The sequence below is a fragment of the Narcine bancroftii genome, chromosome 13 (assembly GCF_036971445.1).
Source record: "Narcine bancroftii isolate sNarBan1 chromosome 13, sNarBan1.hap1, whole genome shotgun sequence".
NCBI lineage: Eukaryota > Metazoa > Chordata > Chondrichthyes > Torpediniformes > Narcinidae > Narcine > Narcine bancroftii.
In genome coordinates, this window is record NC_091481.1 from 10459776 (window position 1) to 10486029 (window position 26254).

At 36.9% G+C, this 26254-nt stretch overlaps 1 protein-coding gene across 17 annotated transcripts in view; it reads right to left on the bottom strand.

The window, feature by feature from the left end:
* Positions 1-26254, bottom strand: part of mest (mesoderm specific transcript) — a 366224-nt gene that overhangs the window by 330138 nt on the left and 9832 nt on the right. For 12 of the 17 annotated variants that reach the window (XR_011347788.1, XR_011347787.1, XR_011347798.1 and 9 more), the window contains exons 8-12: positions 24917-24987; positions 22935-23036; positions 19556-19632; positions 18554-18617; positions 9516-9867 (exon numbers count right to left, since the gene is read on the bottom strand). Coding sequence is in view for 2 of the 17 variants with exons in the window: in XM_069907806.1 (XP_069763907.1) it covers positions 9750-9867; positions 18554-18617; positions 19556-19632; positions 22935-23036; positions 24917-24987 (432 nt within the window). In the remaining 15 variants the exon portion in view is untranslated. Of the gene's footprint in view, positions 1-8372; positions 9868-17340; positions 17532-18059; positions 18179-18553; positions 18618-19555; positions 19633-22934; positions 23037-24916; positions 24988-26254 lie in introns of those variants that run through there. The other 5 variants (XR_011347795.1, XR_011347797.1, XM_069907806.1 and 2 more) reach the window with 5 other exon arrangements.

Consider the following 26254-nt stretch of genomic DNA (forward strand, 5'->3'; position numbering starts at 1 on the left):
AATAGACTTCCCCGAACTCCACCTTCCTGTAACTTACTGATAAGTCTCTTGTGCGACAGCTTATCAAACGCTTTCTGGAAATCCAAATATACAACATCAACTTGTTCCCCTCTATCCACTGCACCCATTACATCCTCAAAGATTCTTAACAAATTTGTCAAACAAGATTTTTCCTTTCTAAAACCATGCTGCGTCTGCCTGATTGAACCCTTACGTTCCAAAAGTTTCACTATTTCGTCTTTAATGATGGCTTCAAGCATTTTTTCAACTACAGACATCAAGCTAATTGGCCGATAATTTCCAGTCTTCTGCCTACATCCCTTCTTAAAAAGTGGCGTGACATTTGCTGTCTTCCAGTCTGCCGGGACCTGCCCAGAATCCAAGGAATTTTGTTATATGACCACCAATGCATCAACTATAACTTCTGCCATTTCCTTCAGAACCCTTGGATGCATATCATCAGGACCAGGTGATTTGTCTGGCTTTAGTCCCATTAGTTTCTCCATCACCACTTCCTTTGTAAGAACTATTTTATCAAGGCCCTCCCCAACATTCGCATCCTTAACTCCGCACTTGGGCATGCTGGACGTGACTTCCACCGTGAAGACTGACACAAAATATTTGTTCAATGTCTCGGCCATTTCCTCATTTTTTGCTACCAGTTTTCCTTTCTCATCCTCCAAGGGTCCTATGTTAACTCTGACCACCCTCTTCCATTTTATATATTTATAAAATTTTTTGCTTTCTGTTTTTATATTTTGTGCCAATTTACTTTCATAATCCTTTTTCCCATTTCTTATTACCCACTTTGTAACCCCTTGTTGTCTCTTAAAAGTTATCCCAATCTTCCAGTTTCCCACTGCTCTTTGCAGCTTTGTACACCTGCGCCTTCAATTTTATACTCTCCTTTATTTCCTTTGTTAACCACAGTTGATTTTTCCCTCCCTTGCTGCCCTTTTTCCTGACCGGAATATATTTTTGTTGAGCATTACAAAATATTTATTTGAAAATCTTCCACTGTTCCTCAACTGTTTCATCAATTAGCCTGTGCTCCCAGTCCACTCTGCCCAATTCCTCCCTCATCCTATGGTAGTCACCCCTGTTTAAGCATAATATATTAGTTTTAGATCTAACTATTTCCCCTTCCATCTGAATGAGAAATTCAATCATACTATGATCGCTATTTCCCAGATGGTCTCTGACTATTACATCATTTACTCTACTTATCTCATTGCACAACACTAGATCCAGGAGAGTATTTTCTCTTGTGGGTTCCTTAACATGCTGATAGAAAGCTATCACAGATGCATTCTATGAAGTCCTCTTCCAGACTCCCACGACCAACTTGATTTTCCCAATCTATGTGGAAGTTAAAGTCCCCCATGACGACTGCCATATCATTATTACATGCCTCACTTATCTCTCTATTTATTTCCTGTGCCACTAAACTATTGTTATTTGGTGGGTGATAGATAACACCCACCAATGATTCTGGCTGGTAGCTCTCTATCTCATCTCTCCAAGGTTAAGGTGTCTGCAGTCAGACAGATATGCTCTAACTGAGGCTTCTGAAATATTCTCACAGAAAACTAGGCTTCTTTAGAGATTTAATGTTTTTAATAAATTGAGTTCTTTTATACAAATTTTACGAGCCCTTCTTCAAAATGAAATTCACAATCATACTTTGGATAAGAATATCGATGATACTTTCAAAGTTCTAATATTTCCTCATTTCAAAACGTGTCATTTTCATGGAAACTTGAGTGATGAGATTCCAAATTACTATCTTATTAATTCAATAAACCAAACTTTGTCGATGTAGCTTTAATTTGTTGATAACACAAATAAACATTTTGCATAACTTTGCACTGAGATTTTCATAACGATGAGTAAACAAAGTGTTCTGTATAATGATAACGATATTCAACTTTAAACAGATATAAAAGAAATAAACAAAATACGATGAAATTAAGATGAATTCAAAGAAAAATATCTTCATCTTACGTCTCTGTCTTGATTCTTCGAAGAATCAGACACAAACTCTCACTCCTCTCGGATATTATGATACATGATGTCATAGTAACTATGGGAACACTACAAACAATATTTTTTTCTTAACGGAATAGGCACAAAATTAACAAAAGCATTAAAAGCACAAGGTTTTATCCACAAGCTTCTTCCACAAGCACATTCTAAACTCTCCAATGTATTTGCATTATTAGGAACCCAATATTCCTGGAATCATGTTATTAAATCTGTTCTGTACAATCTCTAAACATTTTTCTTGAAACATGATGTCTGAAACTAGATGTCATAAGAGAGATTCAAAATGGAGATTCAGTAAGGTTCCCCTGCTCTCTGACGGATGCCTCAATTTATACAACCTGGGATCCCTTCCTTCAATGTCCCCTGCCCCTTTCACTCTCAAGAGACAGAAAATAAATTCAGAACACATTGGGTGACCAAAATTTTTGAGAGGAAGAAAAAGCATGTAATAAAGTATTAAATGAGAGCTTTATATCACTCTTTTCCAAGGAAGACAAGTCTCAGCAAAGCAAGATAGAGTTGAGCTAAAACTTGATAAAGCAAAGCCATTAGAAAGTCTGGCAGTCCTTAAAGTAGATAACCACCTGATATCCGAATGTTGCTGAAAGAAAGGAAATTACTGTAAAAGTCCAAAAATCCTGAAGCTGGAAATCCAGACCACCTGAGAATCCTGACTCTTGAACTTTTTAAAATTCCGCAGGCTTTTGCATGTGAGCATGTATGCACAAGCACCACAGATGCACAGCAGCAACAAGCAGCCAGACTTAAAACAAGTAATCTTATCACAACAAAATTCATTTGCACACTGCATTTTTTTTTTTTTTTATAATGTTCAATTTTAAATATAATTTCAAGCATTACAAGCTCTTTTGTAGGGAAAAAAATTTATGCTTACATTTTTGTCGTGTTGACTTTATTTTTCTTGAAAAATACTTGGTTTGAGATATGAAGCATGCTGTATTTGTTAATAAATAAACTATCAAATTTTACCTGTTCTCTTCTTCATTCCTCCCCAAATATGACTTTTGATAGTACTGCCCAAAAATCTGAAAATCCAGACTAACCCAATTCCCAAGCATTCAAGACTTTGGCGGTAAAAAGATGCCAGCCATAACCTTCAGCCTTCAATAGATTCAGGGGTGTACCTTACAAATGGAAAATTGCATAGGATTTGACAAATTATGAAAAGATATTTCATGAAATTGACATTCTTTTTCATTACTTTCTCTGCCACAAAAAAATTGACTGATAAAAATGCCCATGGAAGAATTGCTGAATCCCTAAATATGTTTATAAATTGACAATGTGAATCTATGGAGAAAAATCAGACCAACATGAATTGTGAGATATTGTTATTTGTTGAGATGTTTGATCATCATGAGGAATTTCTTGAAAATTCACCTTCAAACTTGAGATTTTAAAGCATTCAAATTTTCTTCACTGGAAAAATAGATGAACATATTCTATGTTACTAATCTCATGTTGTCTATCCATCATTCCCTATATTTTGTTTAGGAAATGTATCTAATCATTGCCAACAATTGGAAAAAAAAGTCCCATCTTTCAAGAGGCAAGTTGCTCACATCAAAACTGTAGACTATAAATATAACTGTTAAACAAGAAAATCTGGAGATGCTGGGGTTGAGTGCAATACATGAAAGTGCTGGAGAAACTCTCACGCACCATCCATAAAAAGTAAAAGGCAACTAAGTATTTTGGGACCTTTCATGATTTCATCTAAAAAGCACTTAATCGATGCTCTGCTCCTCATTCTTTATATTTTGATAAAGTAGCAAAAAGAAATTTGTGAAGTTTCAAGCAAAAGGTGTTATGATATTTGTTTATTTGTAATCACTTTTGCTTTTGGCTTACCATATAATGCCTTTATCCAGTTTAGAAAAGTATTTGGAATCCCAAAAGCAATTAAGTGTCTCAAATTTAAAAAAATCCCATTCCAATCGATCAAATAGTTTCTCCGCATCTAATGCAACTGCTACTGTAGGAATCAAATATGGCTTCTGATCTGGCTGTGGCTTCGGTCGTAATGCTCGATGAGCTCTTTCAATCTCAATATCTCCTTGAAATTCAGTTACCCCCAAAGTTTGCAGAATCCAACGCAAAAAATCTCTTCATATGTTGCCCTTCGTCACCTTTCTTAAATCCAACAATTTTTATATTATTTCTTCTACTAAATTTTTCTAACATATCCAGTTTTTGAGTTAATTGTTCTTTAGTTGCAGCTACCTCAGCTTGAACCTTCTTCATTTGCTCTTTAACATGTTGAATTTCAAATTACCTTTAATTTTTGCGTCCATCACTTCAAATTTTTGTTCCATTTGAGACAGCAATCTCTCCACCTTCTTCTTAGAACCCTTATTTTCAAGTCTACCCTCATTACATTTTTTAAATTCCACTGTTAACTGTAACAAAGTTTGATAGAAAGAATCCATATACTTCATTTCAGTTGTAGATATATATGACTCCTTTATTTTCTCCTGTTTTTTGGCCAACACTCTGCATTCAACATACATTTCTTCTTCTTCCTGCTCCTCTTCTTGATCAATGAAGCTGGAGGCTTCTTGAGCTTTTTTTTTAATTACCTCTTTTTTTGTGCTCTGCACATGTGCGAGGAGTCACGCATCCGCAGGGTCACTTCTTCACCTTTGGCAGTCGGCCATTGTCGGGGGAAGACCTTGTACAGCAATGTCCAAAGTCTCCCCAGTTCCAGGTCCATCACCACGGGCATTTTCCTTCAAGGTAGGCCTCTCTTCTTCATCAACTTCTTTTTCCTTGTTCAAGTTCTTAAAAAGTAAGTCAGTTTATCTTTCTTAGGAGGCATTGTTCATTGTTCAGAAGGCCTTCCAATAGCTTCCTCTTCTATTTTCTTGCAGTCAGTTCAGGCATCTTAACTTTTTTTTTTTAAAAAAGAACTTTTTCGGAGAGAGTAGAAAATTCAAGTCTATCCCCACGTCATCGTGTGGCATGCCCCCGTTTTATCTTTATTCTTGATTAGAGTTCAAACAGACGATTCATTCATGCCTTTGTCTCATGCTGTTTTAGCAAATGATGCGCCATCTTCATGTTGCTTAAAAATTTCCAATTTCTTGTCCAATGTTAGCCATTTATGTGCATCACCTTCACCACATTTCCTTTTTCCCTTCATATTGTTTGTAAAGGTTCACTTTTATACAACACAATCAAAATACTACAGAGAAGCCACGGCCTTCCTGCTCAGGACGGTTTGCAGCTGGTCCAACTCCAACCATTCACTTCCTGTCATTCAAAGTGGTAAAGCATGTGTACTTTCATCATAAACCTAGTCCGTTCTTTAAACTATGAGAATCACTGATAAAACCAATTGGTCTTATAGGTATAGGTGTTCTTATAATCTTTTTTGTGTTACGGGATAGAAAAATCAATGATGATGAATTCCACATCAGGTGGGTTGACATCAGAATGGGAATTGGCATTCCCAAGTTCCTCCAATCCTTCCTTGATGGTAAATGTCACGAATATAAGAGGTCCTGTTGAAAATATCTCAGGAACTGTAAACCTGTGAGCACTGTGAGAGTATCTTGCAGCATGGTGTCCCAAGAATACAGCTGGCATTTTTTCACTGAAATGATGAACATAAACATGCTTACCTTGATGACACCTCCATACAATTAATGTACATTTGTGAAACTCAGGAGGTTTGTTACTTCCACTAAATTGACTGCTCTGTGAAAGGAAATTTAATCAGCATCAGTTGTTGAAAGAAACACCATCCATTGAAAAAGGCCAAGACTGTTAGAACTAATAACCATTTCCTTGTATCTTTACTGAGCTGTAAATTAATGATCCGAGTTTGTATCTGGAGCTTTGCCCTGTAACTTCTTGCTATTTCATAAAGTCAGCTTTTTAACATTTTAGATTCCAGATTTATTGTCAGAGTACATGACATCACACACAACCCTAGGATTCTTTTTCCTGCAGGCCGGGCAGAATTACCGCTTATTGGTAGTGCAAAAAAAAACTGACTGAAGTACACATGTAAACAAATAACTGATGGAGGGGAGATAATGTCCTTACTACCTTTTGCAAGGCTTGATGCTCCGGGGTATTGGTGACCCTATACCAGACTGTGATGCAGCAGTCAGCACACTTTCCACCATCTGTAGAAATTTGCCAGGGTTTCCGATGTCATGCAAAACTTACGCAAACTCCTGAGGAAGGAGAAGTGCTGAAGTACTTTCTTCATGATGCCAGTAGTGTGTTGGGTCTAAGAAATATACTACAAGCTAGTGACTCCCAAGAACTTACTCACCATCTCTTCCTCTGATCCCGCAATGATCTCTGGATCGTACACCTCTGGTTTTCCCTTCCTCAAGTCAGCTCCTTGATTTTGGTGACATTGAGTATCGTCAACGAATTTGTAGATGACGTTGATATCTTACCGAGCCACACAGTCATAGGTGTATAGCAAGTAGAGCAGAGGGCTAAGACATTTAATCAGTGCTCCAATTCTGCTATAGTTCTTCCAAACCATTTTGATGTATGTTGCTGATAGAACTCTCGGCCAAGTAAGTCTGCAATCTGCTGCTTTTTTTTTATATATAAAAAGGATTGGTGACTTTGAAAATCCTATTAATTGTGAAACCATTTTGAATGTTTTTAAGACTGTTGATTCATTATTTTTATTTGACCTGGCTACTTGATATGCCCAGAATACACAATACCATTTTTGAGTTTGCAGGTCAACCTCTTAAGAAAACCATACAAGTTCAAATTAAACTTTGTGAGTAAAATATGCAATCTCTCTTCATAGGAACACGTAAGTCTGAGTGCCTAGGTATATGTTGGAAGCTAAGGATTTAAAATTGGATGGTGTATTGCTAGATCTTTTGCATGAAAATCAAAACAGCTTCAATTTTTTTCTTAATTCGGCCATGATAACATTTCTCTGAAGATAATAGCTCTGCAAAATTATTTGAAGTTGGTGATTGTGGAGCTCATCGAAAGAGTCAAAGACTTGTTGATCCAAACCAAGGCTTTTATTAGCAAAAGACAGGAGCTCTTCACAGGTGGCCGACCAGTCCAGAATGATCGGACCTGGCTAGGGACACAACCCTTTAAGGCCCAGACAGTAGGTGTGGCTTAGCTCAGCCAATCGCTGTAAGCACAGTCTAGATACTGTAACTGTATACACTATATACATTGGTGATAGATCCGTCCTATCACAGTGATAAAGTATCTTGGCTCCATGAATTGTCTACTTAGGTTTTATGACTGAGCAAGCTTTGAATGTCAGTTATCCACAGTAGGCTGGTTAGTTATTCTGGACATCTATCTTGCAGATGATTCACTGAAAATGTCAGAGGTAGTTGTCTTGGTTGTTTCTGAATTTTCTGATCTGAACTTTGCAAGAGCAATTTATTGTCTTGCACCCCCACCAGTAAACCATTGTAGAAAGGAATTCGAAAAACCACGGAGATGAGATGGAATAGAGCAGGAAAATGAGATTTGTTTTAATGACTTTAAAAATTAATCACAGACACAAACCTCAGCATTACCACACTACCGAAAATGAAAGTGGGGTGGATAAGCTCACAAAAATAAATGCAATCTCCTTGTCTAAAATTTCAGTTGAAATTAAGGTGAAATCCTATCCTGCAATGGATCTACAGAACATAACCCAAAAAAAAGAACATGCTCTTCAACTTCAGATTATATTAGGGTCATTGCATTCATTCTTAATTTTAAGGTATTTTATAAATATCTTTTTAGAACCATGGTTGTGTCACCAGACACCCTCCCATACCTGATAGCTTTCATCTGGGAGGGAATAAATCACAGGACACACTCCTCCTCACTCTGAGATATAGGCAACTGAACACAGACAGAGCGAATCAATTGCATGTAGTCCTCTGCCAGCGATTCATCTTTCCACCAAAAATTGCCAGCACCAACCTGACAGATGAGGCACAAGAATCAAAGATACTACATTTTACTAATCTTGTCGCAGAAGCAGAAGAGTGAGGCTGGAAAATGAGGGTGCACCTGGTTGAAGTTGGTGGTAGAAGATTTGTTGCCAAATCCATGACCAAGCTTCTGAGGGAAATAGGAATCACAGGGCAAGCCCTCAGAAAGTAAATTTAATCTCCCTTCGACTCAGCTGAAATAGTAATTGGGTCTGGGCTCCAAATGATCACAAGGAGAAATGGATAGGAGACATACACCCAGGTCTGATCAGCCTGTGGTGGGCTTGTCTAGTGTTTAAAAGGTCTTTGACGGGCCCAGCTGGACCCCAAAACCCAGCAGCAATAGAAATTCACCAAGACAAATGGTTACTTAAACAAAAGTTGCTTTTAATTTTCTTTAAACATAATAATAAGATCAAACTTCAACTTATTATTATCAACTTAACAACCCCCTCTAATTCTAAGTGCACGTGTATGTAATGAGTATATGTTCAGGAACGTTCTTTGATTCACAGTCCAATCTCACTTCTTACTCCTCCAAGTTCACCAGCATCAGACAATTCTTGTACTGTGCACAGTATTTAACATTAATGTATTTTCACCAAGCTCTGGTGCTTAAAGGTAATTGGTTACCACTCAGGAAGGTTCTTGCTGGTTTCAGAGAGAGATATTTGTTGTTCGTTGGACAACAAATCAGTACTTCAGTGTCTTGCCGAAGAAACTTGCCCCATCATGGGTCTTCCGATTGATATCCTCTTCTTCCAGGACACCAGAGTTCCTCTCATTTCCATTATTTCAGGAGAAACACTCTAGCCAACCATTCATTCTTGTAAGGACTACAAGGGTATTTCCAACAGGCTGAACTCAGAACTCACAACCCATCTTCCAATATGGAGTTTCAAACAAAAGCCACTGCAGAAGTCTGTTTCCTCTCTTTTTCAAAGAATCCTGTTTGAATTTGACATTAGTCAAATTAGACCATCACAAGCTCAAGGGATAAAAATGTAATTGGACAGTAAATGAATCTTTGGAAATAACAGACTGTTCTCCTGGCACCGAGTTTTGGACAAGTGCATGAATTAGATGACCCTAATGATTGCTTACCTCAGTTGATCAAGCAGCTTTTCCTAAATTTTTTTTAAAGACTTTGAGAAATCAGAAGAAACCATTATAACCTGATTCAATTTGTGATGGATCTTTTAATTTGTACGTTCCATTTGCCAGTTTTGGAAAATATTTGCCCCATGAATCATCTCTGAGGAGAATGATTTATAATTGGTCAGAAGTCCCAAACAGATGGACTTTATCTGTTAAGAAATCCCCATGCTGATTTGTCATACACTCTGGCAGTGATCTCAATTCCTGCAGCACAGGAAGCTAAACCTTGAAGCAGAAGACATGGTGAAAATGAAGAGTAGCTCGACCAGCTTTTTAGAATCAAAATTTATATTTCGGGCAATTACCATCCAAAATACTTATTTTTATCTACTGTTATTTCGATGGACTCACCAGCCCTTCCCATCCATTCAGATACCAGCATGTCTGATCCATTCGAGAAGGTGCAGCACTTCCACTTGGAGTCATCCAACACAACTCCTATGAGCTCACTGGTGGCATCTGCAAAATAATCTTGTTTAAAATATCTATGACCTTGTTGGCCTATTATTAGGTAGCATAATTCCCATAATGCAGAAAAAGATGGTGAACTTTCATTGGTTAAGGCCCAGAGTTGTAACCAATTTTTCAGAAGGAGTTGATGAAGTTAGTGTAAGCTTGTTCAAAGCCCACAGGGTCTTCAAGCTGAGGGTAATGGCCGATGTGGTCATCGAGAATTGACACTGTTGATTTTGGTACCAACATCCTGAAAGAAAATAATTGTGTAGAGTGGACAAGCTTTCTATTTGTACTTCCAACAGCTCTTATTTGATCCTTCAATTAACAAACCCAAAACCAGTCCTATAACAACTTGAATGTCCTTGATCTTCCCCACTGGCAGAGTGAAGCCAAATACAAACTAGAAGAAAACTTGGTATAAACAGTGAATTTCCCAATTTCAGGTAACCCTCCCCCAACGTTTCCCACTCCCACCAGTCCACCCAGATTTACTCTCCCCTTTACCATCCCTCCCCCCTCATTTCCAATACACATTACCCTCTCCCACTTACACAGTACCAAAATAACTGTTCACCTCAGTTTCTTCACCACCTCGTTCCATCACCTCTCCCTTATTTGGTTTCACCTACCCACCCGGTCTCAACACTCCCACTCACTTCTATAAACTGGTTCTCTTCTCTCTATGTTCTCATCCTGATGCAGAGTCTCAAACTGAAATGTTAACCATCCTTTTGCCTCCGTAGATACTGCTTGACAGTTCTTCCAGCAACTGATTTTTTTTAAACCTCAAAATAACTTGTGTTTTGCCATGCTGAATTTAAAATTAGCATAATAAACAGTGATATTTGTTTTTTCAAATCATGTATAATGTTGTTTCTTGTGATCCTGTTGAGGGCATCAAAGATTTGTGAGCAATTATCTTAAGCTTTTGCTGTGTTATCCTCATTATGCTCCGGCTTATTTTCTGTACTACTGAATAGAGTTCTAATTAGAGTGTTTCTTTAAACATACATTGTTTAAAGACTTTGAGAAAAGTCACAAAACATACATTGTTTGAGAGCTCAAAGTATTACGTATATTTCACATCTCCCATCATTACTACAGAAGAAAAAGTAGGCCACACCACCCTACTTTGCAATCAACTGGAAATGATGTAGCAGCTCTGCACCAAAGCTAAAGACAAATTTCTATTTTCCTATCTGCTTGTTCCCAGAATGATCTGGTTAATCATTCTTAATCTAAAAGAACAGCTTAAATTTTTCAACTCAATCCATGAGAGGAGCAGAATTAGGCTATCGAGTCCACCCCACAATTTCACCACTGCTGATTTACTATCGTTTTTAACTCTATTCTCCTGCCTTCTCCCCAGACCTTGATTTCTTTCCTAATCAAAAATCTATCCACCTCAGTCTTAAATATATCCAATGACTTAGCCTCCACATCAGATCAGTTTGCCCCATCCTCTGGGTAAAAGAATTCCTCCTCATCTCTGTTCTAAAGGAAAGGAGGCTATACCCTCTGGTCCATGACACTGTATTCATCCAAGATGAGAAATAGTGATGGAATGAGCTCCAATTCAGAGTCCTCACAGCATCTCTCCTGTCAGACCTTCCACAATCATTGCCCATTCTTTTAAACTCTAATCAGTGACAGACTCGGTCAACAAACATTCATGAAATTGCTATTTTTGCTCCTGGCCACTGATCCAAGATTACAAGGCACACAAAAAAATAGCAGATTTCATGATGCCCCAAAGCTATTTACAGCCAATTAAAAACTATAATAGAGGGAACTGTAGCAGCAAGATGGAGAACAGCAAAATCGCACTGACAGTAGTGAGTAATTGACATGATTGTTAACATTAGTGATGTTGAATGAAGATTGATATATAACTCCTGCTTTTCAACAGAATAGGAACATGGGATCTTTTACATTCACGAGAGCAAAGACTTAGTTTATCATCTCAGCCATTTCTGTATAGAATCACCTGGACTGTTTGTTCAATTTTCTGATGAACTTCAATCTATAGCCTTGGACTCAAACAAGGGTTACTGTTGAACCACCGAGTCAACACGAAATCTCATCAACTGAACGTCCAATTAAGGGGATATACACAGTGGATTGTCCCTTCTTGAGGCATTTGGGTTAATACATTTAAAATACTGAGAAAAGGTGAATGGGAAGATGGTATATATTGGGGGAATTAGAAATATTGCAACAAGAACCACATTAAAGCCTTCAATGTATTTAATTTGTTTGCTGCCTCGTTTGCACTTCAAAGTAATACAGTAGACAGAAATTCATTGGTGCTTTCATCATTGATTTTGATCTACCACCCCTACAACCCCACTCCCAATTGGAGCTTTAACTGGACTATATTCAAAAAAAGGTCAATAATCAGTATTGTGCGTTAAATATTACACGGGTCCAACAGACCATGAGCACAAGTACATTCACAAATTGTAGATTATCCCAGTAGTAAAATCCTAACAAATCCTAGGTGAAAAAATGTTCTGAAATCAGTTAAAACTGACCACTCATAAAAGGTTAAATTTGCTGTTTACCATTTCAATTTGCAAGCTTTAAACCAAAAGATTCAAAACCTTCCTGATAAGTACATTTAAAAACTGGGGTATAAATGAATTTCTTGGAAAGATGGTGCTCTATTGTGTGGCCACATCCTGTGGTTTAAATATACAGTGAAGGTATTAATTATTATAAAATATTATTTTGCAACCCCTCATGCTCTGATAACTTTCTGCACAGAGGGAGCAGCAAAGCCAACTTTTTATTAGCCAGCATATTTTGTTTAAAAACACCGAAATGCTGGAGGAACTCAGCTAGTTTACTCAACGTCTTCAGGAGACAAAGATATACTGACATTTCGAGCCTGAGCCCTTCCCCAAGGGGGAAAAAAAAAATCAGAAAAGGCAAAAGGAGGATATATTAGAAAGTGTCAAATTGTTTGAATTCTGAGACTCTCTGATATCTCCTGCCTCTGGCTTTTCTGATTTTTTCTTTACGAAGGGCTCTGGCAGGAGGAGTCACGTGATGGAGTAGTGGCTGGTAGGGTAATACCAACCCTCTCCAGTAAAAAAGTGAAGAAAAGACAAAGTTCAATAAATACAAAATATAAGTAAAAGATAAAATTGTAGAGAAAATAAACAAAATGGCACCCAAGAAGTAAAAAGTAAAAACAATGGGGAAAAAAAGAAAAGCCAGAAAAAAAAGGCCTTACCTGCACGAAGAAACAGGGAGCCATGGTGGAGAAGAGTGCCCAATCTCTGAGGTTGGTGACGGCCCTGGAGAGTCGCGACCCCCCCCCCCCCCCAACCGCTAGACTGCAAAAAATGGCTCTCTGAGCAAACAAAAGTGCGCAAACTAAGGAGAAGGAAAACACCGACGGGAGGGGGGCTCAGCCAAGGAGCGGGCAACCACAATGCGACCAGCTAAGGGATGCCCAACACCATGGCTCTCAGCTGAAAGAAGAGACGGAAAATCGACGGGGTGAAAGGAAAGAAGAGCAGCAGCAGGAGGCTCAACAGATGAGCAGCACAGAAGAGGACCAACAGCAAGAGGCCAAGCAAGAAGAGGCCCGACAAAGTGAGACAAGCAACTCATCAAGAAAGTCAGATACAAAGAAGAGAAGAAGACACAAACACAGGTACAGACACAGAAGAGGAAGAAGAAGACCAAGATCTTCACAGAGAAATAGAAGGCAAAACAGATGGACAGAATATAGATAAAGCTTTCTTTCAAGAACAAATGAGAGCATTAAAAGAATGGTTGTCATTAGAATTTAGTGCAATTAAAAGAAAAATGAAAAGAACTGAAGATAAAGTCCAAAGATTAGAGCTAGTCATGACAGAAATAGGGAAAAGAGTAGAAAATGTGGAAGAACGAGAAATGGCTGTACAAATGGAAGTAATGACTTAATGACTTAAGAAGAACATTAGAAGAAAGTGATTTAAAAAATTAGAGAGTCACAAGAGTTGTTAACTTAGAAAATTGATAACGGAGAACTTTGTTGTATGTGTAAAAAAAGGTGTTTTCTGGGGGGTGGGGTGGGGGGGGGGGGAGAGAGAATAACCATCACTGCGAAATCAGTTGATGCGAGCAGGTTCGTAATCCAAATGGAAAGGGGAGTTGTGGTTGCGCGGCAAAGGATAAGGGACAACTCAGAGTAGGGGGGGATATTTGGGGTTAAGGGAATATTGGATGTGGGAGGTGTTGGAATATTTTATGTTTTAAATGTGTTGACATACATTGAGTTTAAAAAGGGAAAACTGAGAGATGAGGATGGTGGAGGTGAGGAAGTGGAAATGAGGTGTAAACAGGATACGAGATGGCCATGTTGAACTATATGACTGTAAACATTAATGGAATACATAACCAAATTAAAAGGAAGAGGCTATTAAATTTACTGAAAAAAGAAAAAGTAGATATAGCATTTGTGCAGGAAACGCATCTAACTGAAGTGGAACATAACAAATGTTATGTATATGCTCAATATATATGCATCTAATAAAGAGGATCAAAAGCTTATGCAAGATATTTTTTTGAAGATTGTAGATACACAAGGAAATATATTGATAGGAGGGGATTTTAACCTTAATTTGGATCCAATGTTGGATAAAACTGGACAAAAGACTAGCAAAAAGAATAAAGTAGCCAAATTTATGGTTAAATCAATGCAGGAAATGAAACTTATAGAGATATATGGAGGAGGCAGCACCCAAGAGAGAAGGAATACTCATATTATTCAAGCAGGCATAAAACATACTCAAGGATTGATTTTTTTTTTTCCCCTCGGCTCATATTCAAGGGAGAGTTAGGAAAACTAAATATAAAGCTAGATTACTATCTGATCATTCACCCCTGTTATTAGCAATAGAACTGGAGGACATCCCACCAAGAACATATAGATGGAGGTTAAACTCCATGCTACTTAAAAGGCAGGAATTTAGAGAGTTTATTGAATGCCAAATTAAAACATATTTTGAAATAAATACGGAATCAGTGAAAGACAAATTTATATTATGGGACGCAATGAAAGCCTTCATTAGAGGGCAGATAATAAGTTATGTAACTAAGATGAAAAAGGACTACAATCGGGAAATAAAGCAGTTGGAAAGGGAGATAGTAAATACAGAAAAGGAACTAGTAAAAAGGGAGAGAATTGGCAGACAAAAAAATAAAATACGAAACATTACAAACGTACAAGGTGGAGAAGAACAATGAAAATAAAGCAAAAGTATTACGAACTATGAGAAAAAACACAAAATATTAGCCTGGCAACTTAGAACAAGCTACAAGAACTGTATTGGCATCAAGGAAAAAGGACAAACAAATTACATATAATCCAATAGAGATTAATGAGAACTTTAAAGAATTTTATGAACAATTATACCAAACTGAGAATGAGGGGAAAGATGATAAAGTAGAAGAGTTTTTAGCTAAAATTGAACTGCCGAAATTGCAAACTGATAAAACCATTTGAAATAGAGGAAGTACAGGATATATTACAAAAGCTGCCGAACAATAAAACGCCTGGAGAGGATGGATTCCTAATCGAATTCTATATAACATTTACAGAGTTATTAATTCCTCCTCTCCTGGAAGTAATGAGCCAGACAGAAGAAACATAAAACTTGCCAGATTCATGTAAGATAGCAATAATTACAGTAATACCAAAGACGGGGAAGGATCCACCAACACCAGCATCATATAGACCAATATCTCTACTTAATTCAGATTATAAGATAATAGCGTAATTATTAGCAAACAGATTGGACGATTGTGTACCAAAAATATTATAAAACAAGATCAAACTGGATTTATTAAGAAAAGACAAACAGCGAATAAATAATGTCTGTAAATTTATTAATCTAATTCATGCAGTTCAAGGAAAAAAGAAGCCAACAGCGGCTGTTCCTTTAAATGCAGAAAAAGCCTTTGACAGAGTAGAATGGAATTATTTATTCTAAGTATTACAGAGGATCAATCTACCAGAAAAATATATTAATTGGATTAAAGCATTATATAATGGACCATTGGTGAAGGTAACAGTAAATGGATATGTATCAAACCAATTTAAATTAAGTAGGTCAACTAGGCAGGGAAGTCCATTATCCCCCTCACTGTTCGCTTTAGCAATAGAACCATTGGCAGAACTGATAAGAATAGAAAATAAAATAAAAGGGATAAAAATAAAGGAGTATAAAATCAGTTTATTTGCAGATGACATCATAGACTAATTAACAGAACCAGAAATATCAATAAAAGAACTACATAAGAAATTGAAGGAGTATGAAGAAATATCGGGGTACAAGATCAAGGCAAATAAAAGTGAAGTGATGCCAATGAGTAATGCGGATTATACAGAATTTAAAAAAGAATCATCGTTTCAATGGCAAATACAAGCAATCCGATACCTAGGTATTAGGTTAGATAATAACTTAACCCACCTGTACAAATTAAATTATCCGCCACTAATAAAGAAATTGCAGGAAGACTTAGAACATTGGAAAGAACGTTGATAGGGAGGATAAATTACATTAAAATGAATGTCTTCCTAAGGATACAATACTTATTTCAATCGTTACCAATTCCCTTAACAGAAAAATTATTTAATGAACTAAAGAGAATAATAAGGAAATTCTTGTGGAAAGGGGGGGAAAAACAGAGGATAGTGTTAGATAAATTAACAGAGAGGTACAACCAAGGTGGTTTGCAGTTACCAAACTTTAAAAATTATTATAGAGCAGCACAATTAAGGTATTTATCAGATTTTTATCAGACAAGGGAAAAACCAGACTGGACTAAGATAAAAGTAGATAAGATAGGGGAGAAGGTAATGGAACATATTCTTTATAATTGGGATGAAAAGCTGGTACAATAATAAAAGCTCACCAGTACTGCATCATTTACTCAATATGTGGAAAAAGATCCACTTAGAAAGGAAAAAAAAATGAATTACCAAATACCGAAATTACTCTTGACGCAAAATCCGCTAATCCCTTTTACAATAGATAACCTTTCCTTTAGAGAATGGGAGAGAAAAGGAATCAAAAGAATAGAAAATTGTTTTTTGGGAAATAATTTATTAACATTTGAACAGTTGAAGTACAAATATGGAATAACTCATGGTACAATGTTTGCATATCATCAACTGAAAGCTTATTTAAAGGATAAATTGGGAAACAGAATGAAATTACCTGAAGGAAGCAGCTTGGAATATGTGATTACAGACACAATGATAATTAAAAGATTTATAACGAACATGTACATTAAGCTGCAAGATAAGGAAAAGGATGAAATAAGCTATAAACCCAAAAAGTGGGAAAAGGATTTAAACAAAGATAAAAAATGAAACATGAGAAAAGTTATGTTCTGGAACTATGAAGAATATAATAAACACAAGGTTATGCATGATACAGTATAATTGGTTACACGCCCCAAATGTTAAAAAAATGGGATCCAACATTATCAGATAGATGTTTTCGCTGCAAGAAGGAAATGGGAACAACAGTACATGCAATTTGGGTATGTGAGAAAGTGAAAATGCTTTGGTAAGATCTAAATCAGATGTTAAATAAAATCAGAAAAATCAACATACCGAAAAATCCAGAGATCTTTCTTCTAAGTAATATAAGTAAGAAATTATGCCTCAAATTGGATAAAGCACAAAAAAGATTTATTATGGTAGCCTTAACAGTAGCAAAAAATTGTATAACGTCAACTTGGAAAATGGAAGAGAGCCTGAGAATACAGCAATGGTACATGGAAATGAATAAATGTATTCCATTGGAAAAAATAACATAATTTAAAAAATAAAGTCACATTATTTGAACAAATTTGGGAACCATATATGGAACATAACAGAGAAGGCTTGCCTCGGACCTCCACCCCCTAAAATGATAAGAAGACAAAACAACTTGATCCAGTGTATAAAAGTAGATGACACATTTTTCTTGTTTATTTTTCATTGTGTGATGTCATTGTTTAATGGTTTTATTGTATTGTATATGTTGCATATTTATTGGTTTTGGAGGGGGGTGAAAAGGGGGAGGGAAGGTAGGGGGAAAAAGAGAGAAAATGACACTGTGTATATTTAATGAGAAACGTTTGAATATATTTTGGTTGATATGATTCAGTGTATGAAAAATAAAAAATTATTTTTAAAAAAAAGGCTTCTGGCCTGAAATGTCGGCAATATATCTTTGTCTCCTATAGATGCTGAGTAAACCAGTTGAGTTCATCCAGCATTTCTGTGTTTTTACTACAATCACAGTGTCTGCAGCCTATCGTCTTTCTTTTGGCATATTTGATTAACTAGGAACTGACAAGTGAAGTATAGCATGTTAGCAGCACCATTATTGCACATGGCTCTTATTTTCTACAGTTTTAATAGTAATTACACAAAGATTCCTTAAATACCTTTTCCATATTGCAATGGCTTCCCTCAGTTCTTCTCTTATTTACAAAAAAATGCTTGATGCTCTTCTATAACTAACATGATGCATTTCAATCAACTCTTTGAAGTCTTAGAGCGGTACCTTAATAAAATGTAATTAAAACTTTTGCCAGTGTTTGTCAAAGGCTTTTGTACACATGAAATTACCAGTCTTTCACCAAAAGAAATCAGTATAGAGAGCAAAAGCCATTCTACACAGATATCCATCATTTTCCCATCATCAATCGCTCATGATTTAGACCTCTGCATGGATCCAATCTCACTGGCTCTACACAAAAAAAATCTTCCTTTTTGACATTTCTGGTAGCTGCTTAAATCTTTCGTACGCTTGCTCAACATTACAAATGATTTGAAATCACAGTACATAACAATCATCCCAAGCCAGAGGTAGCGGACAATTCTAGTCTTTCATCTTTTAAATCACTGTTATAAATATGGGAAGAAAACCATCACTTACTGATAAAGATTCAGAAATTCAGGATGAGGGTTAACAGAATCCAGGGGTCCATAGATTAAATGCACTGAAACAAAATAGGCATATTTTTGGAAGTCATTAATCAAACAAGGAACCACAGCATTTTCAATGTTATAGCAGTAAGCTTCTGGTTACATTTACAAAATATTCCACTATTTATTAGGCTCATTTTATTTTGGAATGAGAACTCTAATTTGCAATAAATATCTTATACTTGGTATACTTTTCTACAGTTGAACAAAAAGGATATCTTTAGGTAGTCAATTTTCATCAAACTGAAGGTCATTGAAGAGCAAATTAGAGCAGGAAGCTGGATGATTACCTCATCATTCCTTTAAAAGGACAATTCTAGTTGGAGTTTCCTGGCACAAGGCCAATGGACACACAAACATTAAATGGACAAGAGCTTTCGGTCCAAACATTGATTTAAATACATTTAAATACATTTCATTTTCTTTTAAGAAGGTGATCATTTTTAATGGTTTAGTGTTTTATAAATGTTAGTGAATACCAAAAACACAGGGTCTCTGACAACTGGTAAATCCAGGGGCAGACCTCAATCAGCTTGCAAAGCATTTCTGGGAGTCAAGCTGCCAATTTGTTCACTACAATCTCCCATGAAAGCACTGGGATAATGAATGAATAATCTATTTTAGTGATGTTGAGGGATAAATACGGCCATGAAACAGGAAATAACTTCGCTCTTCAAAGTAGTATTTTGGAATTTTAGATCTACCCGAGAACTGAACTGCCCTATAATATTTAGGCTGAAAGACCACACCCCTATTAACCCAATTGCTCCACAGCGCTGTACTGATCTGTCACCCTACATCTTTACACGTAATTCTTTACAGTGAGCAGTTGGCTTCCAAACAGGAATAGATGGTGTATGAGAAAATAGTGGATGGTTATTTGTAAATGACTTATTAATATGTATTAGAATTGTATCTACATTTAATATAAAACAGATACTGTTCAACATACATGGAACAGAAGTAGAAATCAAGGCTCCTACCCAGCGATCTCTGTAGTTCCATCTTTGATTGATGAACTGTAAAATACTGAAAGAGCGTTAAACAATACAATGTAATATCTGCAGCAAGGACAGAAATAGGACAAAGTGACATGGAAGGATATTATTAAATAAAAATCTAAGCATTTCAGAGGGAAATGGTAATTATATAGTACCTCTACTTACATTGCATGTTATATTTTTTTTAACTTTCTCACCTTGACCTACATTTTCATATTTCACCTTCCAGCAACTTGATGTCATGATGTCATTACAAATCAGTATTGTACAGCCTTGACTACAGTCAGCACTGATTATCTGGATTTAACCCAATAACTCTTAATCCAATCCAATTCTAAATTCAATTTTGCATTTGCAGAGGCACCAATTGATAAATTTTCCCAGTTGCCCAATTCAGAGAAGAAAACTAAAAAGCTGTTGGAAATGGAATATAATCTTTCAAAACTAATTTCAGTAAACCTGTGTTCAACCACCATTCATACCACATGCCAAGTGAAGAGAGATGTAAAAATCAGTTGACAGAGGGTAAACATTTATTACAAAATATAACAGCCACATTTGCTTTAGTTACTCATGCATTTACTAGTATTTTTAAAGAGGCTTTCAGCCTGGTTGAATGGGTTTGTGTTATTTCCATTGGATCCAGTAAGGACAGTTCCTGTTTGATAAATTTACAAGAGTTCTTTGAGGATATAAAGGGTGCAATGGATAGAAGAGAACAGATAGATGTTGTATGCTTGAATTTCCAGAAGGCATTTGATAAGGTGCTGTATAAAAGACTCATCTATAAGATAAGGATGCGTAAAGTTGGGGTAATGCACAAGAAGGGATAGAGGATTGGTTAACCAATACAAGTCAGAGAGTTGGGATAAATGGGTGTTTCTCTAGTTGGCAACCAATAATGAAAGGGTGCTACAGGGGTCAGTGCTAGTCCCACAAATGATCACAATATACATGAACGATTTGGAAGAGGGAACCAAGTGTAGTGTATCAGTTTGCCGATGATGCTAAATTTAGTGGAAAAGCTAATTAGGCAGAGAATACAGCAAATCTGCAAAGATGCAAACAGATTAAGAGAGTGGGTAATGATCTTCTTACTACAGAGAAATCCCATGGTTTCAGAGCCTTTCACAAACCCTGATGCTCTCCATATCTCACCAGTGAGAATGTATTGCTAACTCAGCTGACTTTTTATTTTTAATTTTTCTAAAAAATGTTATTAATAAAAACCTAACATGTTCCATCTAATAGCCATCAAGCTAACAGGCCTGTGGTTTTCTGTTTCATTTTCTCTCCATTTTCTGAATTGTATCTACACTTGCTATTTTTCAATCTAATGAAAATAATTTTGGAATATTAAAGCCAATGCAAAATCTACCTCACTGTCATATTTTCATGCATATAATGCACACATATTCACTACAACATTCCCACACTCACTATAAATTGCTAGCGCATCTTTCCCATGGCCGCTATTAATTGTGCATGTTCTTTCAATGCTGCTATTATATTCCCATGTTCGCTATAAATTGAATGTGTTCTCTCAACATGTAAAAATATTCTCCTATAACATGCACATGCATACAAGGCACGGTGTGGGGGGGGGGGGGAAAGAAAAAGAGAAGAGAACCTGGTTTTCAAATACTCATATAATGCATATTTTAAAATATGCTAGTCTCTCTGTTTAAGAACCAAAGATTAAGTCAATTGTCCCAAGGATTAGTTAGCCCAAAATTCCAAAATTTTGCTCAGTTCCAGTATGATTGTAATTTGCAAGGACTTCCCTCCATTCTAATATCAATATACACATATCTTGATATATGTCTACTGTTGTAAAACCATTGCAAAATACCTATTAAATTATATTACAACTCCTGATGTCTTGGGGTATAATTAAGATCAGTAATTAATCCTGCACAATACTGTATCTAAAAACTTTTCTCTGGTTGACTCCAGAACATGCTACTCTAAGAAGCTAACTCAGTAACATTAATTGAAGTCCTCAAACAGGAAAGATATGCATTCTAATTTTTTTCCTATATATATACACCCATCATTATTACTGTCACACCTCTCTGACACGTTTCCATTATTGTACTTCATATGAAGGTCTAATACACCACTCTCATCACTGAAATATCTCTACCCAAACTGCTTCTTCATTTTGATTTCCTAAACTTGAGTCATCTCTTTCTATTATATTAAAACCATCATAAATTTACACAGCCCCACCTTTTTACTTTGTCCTTCCTAAACATGGACATTTAGGATGGAGAGAGAACAAATAGTTAATCAGACATATCTTATTAAGAGTAGAAGGCTTCAATTACATTATTTATTGTAGGACCAGGCACAGATAGAGATTCAATGACAGAAATAAACTGAAGTCAGAATGTACACAAACACACATATTAAACAAGATACCAATTGGCAGCCAATAAATGTTTTGCTGGATTATTCCCTATATCACAGATCTGTGGAATTCTGGAACTATTAATATCAGATGAAACTGTCTAGATCAGGGTCCTCAACCTTTTTCTTTCCACTCACATACCATTTTAAGTAATCCCTATGCCATTGGTGGTCTGTGATTGCTTAAGGTGGTATATGAGTGGGAAGGGAAGGTTGAAAATCATTGCTCTAGAACCCAATTGTTACGGAAATATTTTGCTTGAGAAAAATTGTCATTAGCCCATTTGTAGTTATGAAACTGTGTACATAATGAGTCAATTAGGTACGATTAAAAAATTGGTTTTCAAACTCTTTCTTTCCACCCACATACCACCTTAAGCAATCCCTTACTAATCACAAAGCACCTATGGCATAGGGAATGCTTAAAGTAGTATGTGAGTGGAGAAAAGGTTGAGAACCACTGGTCTAGATCCTACAAGGACAGCAACTAATACAGCTTCAGACATCTCATAAACCTTTACTTTACCACCTGCAGTTTGATCAGCTACAAGTTTGAGAGATGGTGAAAGTGTCACTCTGACAACAGGAGATTATATGCTTTGATAAACAATCCTTGGGTTGTCTATGCCCAAACTAAAACCTGAAGGTTTCTCACCCATCAACAATCTGACATAGCTAAAATCAAATTCCTCGAGGGACTCAGTGGGTCAGGCACTTCCATGGAGGGGGTTCAGGCTGTGATGTTGCCCAGTTTTGACCTGGTCTCAACTATCTATCTTCCCCTCAAAGATGCTGCTTGACCCACTGAATTCCTCCAACAGTTTCTCTTTTTCTATCACTTACAGCAACTGCAGTCTCTTGTGCCTATTAGCTGTAAATACAACAAGCAAGATGAAAATCAGGTGATGCTTAACTCACCTGTCCATTACGAGGTTTCCATCATTGATCCGAATAGCAGTCCACATGTCCCAATACTCTGCAGTTGTCGGCTGTGTGTGGGGTCCAAACACTGCACCCATCCTAGAATAACCCAGAAGAAAAATCCCTTAAGAGGTTTCACTAGAACCCAAAATATACAAAGTGCTTCCAGTAAAGTGACCATGGAAACCGCCGGACTGTCATTATAAACACAGTTAATATCCTTAGGAAAATTAAATATATTGCAAGTCATTCTTCAGAATGATTTAGAGGAGACCAACATCCAAGACCAAGTTTGTGCTGCAGGTCTTCTAACAACTAAGCAATCCACTGAATTTCACCATTAGGGATAGGAAACAAGTGCCAGCTAATGTTTTTTCTCAGTGGTCCTTTGAGGAGTGAGTAACGTGGATCTAACTAGTAAAAATCCAGTTCCAAATACTGAACCACCGCACTCCTTTTATAATGGACTGTCAGCTGATATATCATACGAAACACTGGTCATGGTCTCAAAGCAGAACCTTTGCAACAATAGACAAGTGTCCAGTTGAGCAAAGCTGACAATGTGCAATATTACTTTTTCATTCACTAATTTTAGTGAAAACAATGGTCATAAATGTAATCAAAATAATATAATCAGAATTATTGTCATAAACAAGACATGAAATTTGGTGTTTACAGCAGCATCACAGAGCAAACATTCATATACAACCATCTTACGACATTACTATACTAAATAAAATAACAATAATGCATGAAAAGTAAGGCAGTGTCTTTGGTTCAATGATCATTCAGGAATCTGATGGCAGCGGGAAAGAAGCTTTTCTTGTGCCACCGAGTGCTTGTCTTTAGGCTCCATTACCTTTCTTCCCTCCCCCCCCACCCCCCCCACCACCATGGTAACAGAGTGAAGAGGGCTTGGCCTGGGTGGTGGGGGTCTTTGAAGGTAGAGGCTGGTGCCTGTGCTGTCACCAAGTCTTGGGTGACATACCAAACCTTCTCAGACACCTCACAAAGTCTAGCCGCTGGCGAGCCTTCTTTGTGATGTTGACTCCCAGGAATTTGAGGACTGGGTCGCATTTCCCTGAATTCCTCTCCTGAAGTCCACAATCATCTCCTTGGTTTTGCTGACGTTGAGTGGAAGGTTGTTGTCGTTACACCATTCAACAAGATGATCTATCTCCCTCCTGTACACTTCCTCATTGTTGTTTGTGATTCTGCCGACAATTATGCTATCATCTGCAAGCTTGTAGATGGCATTGAAATTGTCCCTGGCCATACAGTCTTGGGTGTATAACAAGTAGAGCAGTGGACTAAGCGCGCACCTGCGTTGATGATCAATGAGGAGGAGATGTTGTTTCCAATTCATACTGACTGTGGCCTTCTGATAAGAAAGTCAAGGATCCAGTTGCGGGCGGGGAGAGCACGGTTGGCATAGCAATTAATTCAACGCCTTTACAATGCCAACGATTGGGCCCAGGGTTCAAATCCCATCCTGTTAATAAGGAGTTTGTATGTTCTCCTCATGTCTGTATGGATTTTCCCCAGGGGCTCCAGTTTCCTCCATCGTTCAAAACGTACCAGGGGTGTAGGTTAATTGAGTGTAAATTGGGCAGCAAAGTCTCATGGACTGAAATGGTCTGTTACCCTTCTGATGTTTACATTTAAAATATTTTTTTTTAATTAAAATTCAACTTCAAGTTATCCTGGCTTAAATTCACAAGTTAATTACCTGCTTAAAACTAGTGAAATAAAGAAGAATAACCACATTCAGGATGTGGAAAGTGTTTACTCAGCACTTCACTCACACAAAAGCAATTCAGAATGCTTCCATCATGATGATTTTACTTGTGCAGAGATACGAATCTGTAATGTTATTATTTATGGAAGGAGAAAAATCAAATGGACCCCCAGCTCAATTCTGGTAATTGTCTGCTGGAATTAATCCAAATTATGCTAGATCCACCTGGCTACAGACTTACCCTTTTGAGAAAAAATAGTAGTTCATAAGTCTGGTGAAGATTGGTGAAAGGAAACCACTGTTTTTGAGTAACTGTTGTAAAGAAAATTAAGAAATTAATATAAAAATATATCGTCCATCTCTTGGTTTTTAAAAAGATACACAGGTTTTGCTGGATGCCATCCCACACAAGACCTCACTTCGAACATGCATTCTCATGACTGTGTGGCCAAGTTTGGTTTTAACTCAACCTACAAATTTGCTGACGACACCCGTGTTGTGGGCTGAAATACTGGAAACGATGAATCAGAATATTGAATGGAGAACAAGAATCTGATTGGGTGGTGCCAGAACAACAATCTTACTCTCAACATCAAAGGAGGAGAGGCCAAGGGTCCACACACCTGTCCACACTGATAGAATAGACATGAAGAGGGTCAAAAATCAGCATATGTGACAACTGTGATGAAGGCACACCAACACTTCTGATCAACATAATTATTTAAAATCTCTGTCATTTCTCTGTTTTCCACCTTGCGTGCTCAAATCCCAAACTTTTTCTTTCCACTTACATACCACTTAAAGAATTCCTATGCCATAGGTGCTCTGTGATTAGTAAGGGATAACTTAAGGTGGTATGTGAGTAAAAAGGTTGAGAACCACTGCTCTAGACCCAATTGTTACTGAAATATTTTACTTGAGAAAAATTGTCACTGGCCAATTTCCTTTGGAGTCATTAAATCATGTACATAACAGAGTCAATTAAGTACAATTAAAACAGTGGTTCAACCTTTTTCTTTCCACTCACATACCACCTTAAGTAATTCCTTACTAATCAATGAGCACCTACAGCATAAGAATTACTTAAGGTGGTATGAGAGAGTGGAAAGAAAAAGTTTGGAAAATCCTGCTCTAATAGATCATATTTTCAGACTATCAAGCATCTGGTAGCTATTAAACATTCTAATGAGCCTCCATAAATCCTCTACTGGGCAATTCTAAACGTTTGCCAAGATGTGAAAAAAAGAGCAAAAAGTTGTGCCCTTTCTGCCAGCATCAACAAAAATTGTCAACAAAAGTATTATTTCTCCTCGACTTGTACAGTAAAAGTTGAAAAGATGCCAGAAATTTGGATCACCCAAGCATCTGGACTCATCAAAAACTTTTGGCTAAAGTCTGGACCACCTGAGAATCCAGACTTCTTGAAATCTCTCGGCTTTTATGTTCATGTACAAGTCCACTGATGAACTGTGGCAACGAGCGACCACATGGAAGTCGCAGAAAAGTAAAAAAATATTTATTTGTTTTGTGTACTTTGTATTTTATATGAAAAAATGATTTGCTCATAAGCTATCAAAAT